Source organism: Anomaloglossus baeobatrachus, chromosome 4 (genome assembly GCF_048569485.1).
Source record: "Anomaloglossus baeobatrachus isolate aAnoBae1 chromosome 4, aAnoBae1.hap1, whole genome shotgun sequence".
Classification (NCBI taxonomy): Eukaryota; Metazoa; Chordata; class Amphibia; order Anura; family Aromobatidae; genus Anomaloglossus; species Anomaloglossus baeobatrachus.
Genome location: NC_134356.1, coordinates 42847736 through 42854014, shown reverse-complemented (window position 1 = coordinate 42854014; position 6279 = coordinate 42847736). Strand labels below are relative to the sequence as shown.

Below are 6279 nucleotides of genomic sequence, written 5' to 3'. Positions count from 1 at the left end.
CCTAGCCAGAGTACACATCGGGTTAATTACCCGATGTGTACTCCAGCTACGTGTGCAGGGAGCGTGAGAGCGGCGGACGCTAGTAACTAAGGTAAATATCAGGTAACCAAGGAAAGGGCTTCTTGGTTACCCGATGTTTACCGTGGTTACAGCTTACCGCAGGCTGCCAGATGCCGGCTCCCTGCTCGCTTCAGTTAGTCGCTCTCTCGCTGTCTCACACAGCGGTGTGCGCTTCACAGCAGGAGAGCAATGTCCAAAAAAAATGAAGCAGGACATTCAGCAACGACCGGCGACCTCACAGCAGGGGCCAGCTCGTTGCTGGATGTCACACACAGCGACAGCAATGGGACGTCACTGCTATGTCACAGAAAATGGTGACTTAGCAGCGACGTCGTCGTAGTCGTCGCTATGTGTGACACCACCTTCAGGAGAGAAGATTAACTGAACAAACTCATTTTATTCTGGAAGCCCTGTGTGAAGATTATTAAAGCCTTCAATCTACTATTGCCTGGAACAGTGTTATATAGCGGTGTTCTTGCTTGATACTGTTACATCACCTTAAGTGTTCCCAGATTTAATCCTCCAAATTTCCTAATAACTCCTGTTTACTTTGCCCAGCCTCCCTATACAGAGCGTTGGATATACAACAACAACCATACTTGCCTAGTGCCTTTGAGATCTAATGACTTCATCCAGGTCCTTCTGCCAGTTCAGGGCACTCACAAACTTTCTGATGACTTCACTGAGCTCCCCCAGCTCTGCTACATCTGTGCTCAAAGGCCTTTTCTTAAAGGGACCAACAAGATCGCGATTGATCAGAAGCCGCGGAACATTTGGCCGCACAGCATTTACAATATTGGCAAAGGGTTCAATCTGGGAAGAAGAATAGGAGAATGTAAATACGGTTCTATACAGGGAAGTATTGACAGCTGAAAAATAAAAATCTTAAACAAAAAAAAAACAAAACGCACGTCGTAGAAGGGGGGACGGGGGAATGACCAAGTTCAGAAACACGATGACTAAGAACTAGTACCACACTTCATAATGGGTCAATGGGTAGTGTGTGGTATTCCAACCCAGTTCTATTCACTTTAATGGGGCAGAGTTGAAATACTGGACAACTCATGCTCCGGGGGTGGTGGCGTTTCTGCGGAGGAGAGAAAAAAAAACAAAAAAAAACAACTTTTTTTTCTAATCCTGGACATATACTTTAAATAGATCTGAGACCCGATGAGCAGGGTGTACTTACTGTGAAATCTCTTACCATAGATTTTTAATCCACAGAATGTATAATCCTCCATAGCCAGCTACAACCAGAGTGAGCTTATAAATCCAAGAGTATTCAGGTCTCTGCCCACCCAGCCTGACCAGCAGCTGCAGCTTGTACTTTGCAGCAGCAGAGAGAGGAGGACGAGTGAGGAGCCTTCAATCAGGATAGGTGGAGATTGAGTATGAACTTACATTCTGGAGATTCACAGTAATTGCACAAGGCTCATCAGGCCGAGTATTGAGAAATCTGGTCACAAATCATTAAAGGGATTGTCCCACTAACAATTTTAAATCAATAGACTTTTGATTAAAAATAAGTTCCACAATTTGATGGGAAGGAACAAACAAACAAACAAACAAAGGAACACACAAACAAACAAAGGAACACACAAACAAACAAAGGAACACACAAACAAAGGAACACACAAACAAAGGAACACACGGCCATAAGGCCATGGAACCCACCACCACCACAAAGCTACGGGAAACCTTTCCCTTGCAAGTATATTGGGGTAGGTGCTTTACATAAAAATATTTAATCACCTTTAGTGATGTCCCCATTACAATCAGCAGATCTGCCTTCGGAAAATCCTCAGAATATCTGGAAAAACTTGTTGGAAGGTCTTCACCGAAGAAAACAATATCCGGCTTAACAACTCCATAGCAGACATTACAGTGCGGAGTCCCACCAGCCATAATGCAAGCCTTGTAAGAAAAAACAGAGGGGAAGGAAAATAAAAATATGAAGAGCCACCCTATGCAAAGCAGAGTAAATAGAAAAGGTTTTGCCCAACATCATAAAAACATAAAAAGTTGCAACTTTGATTCTGAGGAACAGAAACTTAAAATCTATGGTTTACGCACGCTTCATACATTTGAAGCCACCTATGCCGTATCAGCAGCGCTTACAAGCTTTTGCTGTAGAGATTGTAAGCACTGTTTCATTATCAACGCAGCTGAAGTCAAATGAAATTGGAAAAGCAGGGATACGGAAGCCACTTGAGTGCAATTTTTTAACCACGGAAGGCCAATCACCTTATAAAGTTATTTGCAAAATGGTGTAAACTATAGATTTAAAAACAGTGATGAGTGAGCACTACCATGCCAACACGGTACTCAGTGCTTGGTACTCCTTTAGAGCAATGAGACACTTGGATGGGTGTGACTTGTGTACTGGAGCAGTGGCGTACCGTCAATAGAGGCAGGTCACACCACTATGGGGCCCGTGATCTGGGGGGCCCCCACGCTCAGGATCTCACTTTCAAATGTATCTGCATTGCAGATGCCGATACAGTTGAAACAGACGATGAGACGGAGCACAGCGCTACCTCTCATCATTGTCCCGCTGTGTCTGTGCTCTGACAGTTCAGCACAACAGGGACTTGACTACTACGTGCCAGTCACCACCATGTTGAGATGTGCAGAGCATAGACAGCAAGTGAACGAGGAGAGGTGAGAATGCAGTGTTTGACTGGGACAGTGGGGTTATCCCCCAGTTAGACCCAGAGTCTTCAGGCAATTTAAAAAAAAAAAAAAAAAAAAAAAGTTCTCCATTACTACTCAATTGGAACATAAATAGCATTTTAATGTCTCTTCATTGGACAGTACCCGTGCCGCTTTTGCAGAATAAGGTGTATAACACAGATGACAAGACGCAGTGGAGAAAGTTCCATGAGCTTCAATGAGCTTTTCTGGAGGGATCCCGGCCACTGAAAATAGAAAGAAGTGAATGATCAGTGGAACTGGCTGCACCCATTGAAATTAGTATTAGATGTCTTCAGTAATCCCCTAAGGCTCCCCTAGTGGCGACTGCTGGTGGACAATTTCATTTAACTATGGCAATGTAAAAAGGAAAACAGAATTCATAGCTCTGGATCAAGAAAAACTGAGCTATAGTTTTAGCTTGCATAGTCAGTTTATATAAAAGTCTTCATGGTCAGTATCATGTTGGCTTACTTCTCTCCAGTCCATCAATGTTCTGCGTGTAACACCTCAATAATAAGCCCTTTTCATACAGCAGCCTCAGAAAATAATGAACCACATTGGGCCTGTATTTTCCTGGATATAATTCCTTGGCGAGTACAAAGAAAGGCCGAGGATTGTAAGAAAAGTAATCAATGTCAAAGATGGCTTCTGGGTACGGAATTTTGTACTTTTTCAGGTTGTCATACATGCCAGAGCCTGGTGTCCTGTGACAAGGAGAAAGAAGTCCGCTTTACAAATTAATATATATCATCTTTTTTAAAGTCCGCAATTAATTTGAAGAGAAACAGGTTTTTTTTAAAATGAGACACCGAAAGCGAGCGGCACACCGAAAGCGAGCGGCCACACCGAAAGCGAGCGGCCACACCGAAAGAGAGCGGCCACACCGAAAGAGAGCGGCCACACCGAAAGAGAGCGGCCACACCGAAAGCGAGCGGCCACACCGAAAGCGAGCGGCCACACCGAAAGCGAGCGGCCACACAATAAAAAGAAACACCCAAAATTGCAGACCCGACTCACCTGAAATCTGGTATCCCACTTGCTGTACTAATTCCTGCTCCCACCATAACTATTATCTTCCTGCAAAAACGCTTCAAGATCAGATCAGCAACGTCAGCGAGGCCAGTACATCTCAGGTATAATGCTGGACTTCTTGGTGGGGGACTTCTGCCCAGCGGTGACTTTACTCTACATTAAAACCACAATTAGTAAGCATGAAAAATTAGTGGAGGTCCAAGAATTACTAACTTCAAGACCAAATTTCACCTTTTTTTTTTTTTCTCCTTTCAATTTTAAGGTTCCACTGATTTTCCCCCACACCTCAGTGCGTTTGGAAGGCATTCTATATACAGGAGCATCTCAAATTAGAATATCAAAAAATGGTCCCTTAGTCTGGTTCAGTAGGCTACACAAATATGTGGAAGACTGCTGATTTGACAGATATACAGAAAGCAGTCATTGACACAGACACTCGACAAGGAGGATAAACCACAAAAGGTCATTGCTAAAGAAGCTGGCTGTTCACAGAGTGCTGTATCCAAGCATATTAATGGAAAGTTTAGTTGAAGGAAAGAGTGTGGTAGAAAAAGGTGAACAAGCAACCGGGATAACCGTGGCCTTGATAGGATTGTTAAGAAATGGCCATTCAAAATTTTTGGAGAGATTCACAAGGAGTGGACGCTGCTGGAGTCAGTCCTTCAAGAGCCACCACACACAGACGTATCCAGGACATGGGCTACAAGTGTCACATTCCTTATCTATTGGTCCTGAGTGACTTGACAATGCCAGAAGCATCTTACCTGGGCCAAGGATAAAAAGAACTGGACTGTTCTCAGTGGTCCAAGGTGTTTTCAGATGAAAGTAAATTTTGCATTTAATTTGGAAATCGCGGTCCCAGAGTCTGGAGGAAGAGTGGAGAGGCCACAATCCAAGCTGCTGAGGTCTAGTGTGAAGTCTCCACAATCAGTGATGGTTTGGGGAGCCATGTCATCTGCTGGTGTAGCTCCACTGTGTGTTATCAAGACCAAAGTCAACGCAGCCGTCTACCAGGACATTTTACAGCACTTCATGCTTCCCTCTGCCGACAAGCTTTTTGGAGATGGAAATTATTTTCCAGCAGGACTTGGCCCCTGTCCACACTGCCAAAAGTACAATCGCCTGGTTTACTAACCACAGTATCACTGTGCTTGATTGACCAGAAAACTTGCCTGACCTAAACCCCATAGAGAATCTATGAGAGACACTAGAGCCAACAATGCAGCGAGCTGAAGGCTGATATCAAAGCAATCTGGGCTTCCATAACACCTCAGCAGTGCCACAGACTGATCGCCTCCATGCCACATTGCCGCATTGATGCAGGAATTCATGGAAAAGGAGCCCGACCAAATATTGAGGCATTTACTGTACAGACTTTCCAGTAGACGCCAACATTTGAGATTAAAATCATTTTTCAGTTGGTCTTATATAAATATTCTAATTTTCTGAGATAATCACTTGGGTTTTCATTGACTGTAAACCAAAAAAAAAATAAATCTTTATTTAGCGCTAACATATTCCGCAGCGTTTTACATACTGTCCTACACACTGTCCCCATTGGACCTCACAATCTACATTCCCTATCTGTAGGTCTTTGGAATGTGTGAGGAAACCGAAGTACCCTGAGGAAACGCACACAAACGCATGGTGGGAGTCGAACCCAGGACCCCAGCACTGCAAGGCTGCAGTGCTAACCACTGAGCCACCATGCCGCCCTATGGGTAATGGCTATATAATATATAGGAATAGATCCCTCTGTGTGTAATGATTATATAAATAAATGTGTTTCTTTTTTGTATTGAATTAAGAAAATAAAATTACGAAAATAGAGGCTATTCTAATTTATTGAGGTGCACCTGTAATCTGCCCAGGATTTGTTGCCCACTGTATATTTCGTTATGCCAGGTAACATACACCAGATTTTATTTCTGTTTTGACCATGTTCCAAAAGGAATCCCAATAGTAAAAACATTTTTAAAAGATAAGAAACTTTTGTATGACTTTAAGAGATTTACCCTACCTTGTCCGACTCTGGTCCTTGCCCACCCGAAGTTTACTAATGTTCTTTGCCAGGAGATCCTCGGTCGCTTTCCGGGCTTTTGACGTAGTCTTCGATCCACCAGACTTTTGCTCTTTGCTTTGAGACCAGATGAACCAGGTGAAGAACCAGTGGACGTTGTTGGCTTCCCAGACGGCTTGTTCCATTTTTCTAGACATTCTGGGGTTCCTTTTGAAGGTGTGAGACTGGAGGGAACACGTTTCATAGTTTCTGGCTTTGGCTATGAGGGACAAACTGCAAAAAAAAAAAAAAAAAACTGGAAGGAAAACCAAAATAAAGACATATTACAGAAGAATATAATATACTGTACTCTTTATCCTCGTCATGACCGAGCTATTCAGTTTTAGTTTTTCTTTCCTTTCTTGCAAGAGCCATAACGTTTTCAATTTTCAGGCTATAGGGTGGTGTGAGAACTTATTTTGTTTTGCACCTGA

General features: G+C 43.3%; 1 protein-coding gene across 1 annotated transcript; it reads right to left on the bottom strand.

The window, feature by feature from the left end:
• Window positions 1-663: 663 nt before the first annotated feature.
• LOC142302296 (NAD-dependent protein deacetylase sirtuin-3-like) lies at window positions 664-6019 on the bottom strand. Its single transcript, XM_075343364.1, has 6 exons — window positions 5807-6019; window positions 3772-3939; window positions 3226-3458; window positions 2878-2978; window positions 1813-1974; window positions 664-873 (listed from the first exon to the last, which is right to left on the bottom strand). The coding sequence occupies exons 1-6, from the start codon at window positions 6001-6003 to the stop codon at window positions 664-666; spliced, it is 1071 nt and encodes a 356-aa protein (XP_075199479.1). The 5' UTR covers window positions 6004-6019.
• Window positions 6020-6279: the final 260 nt, after the last annotated feature.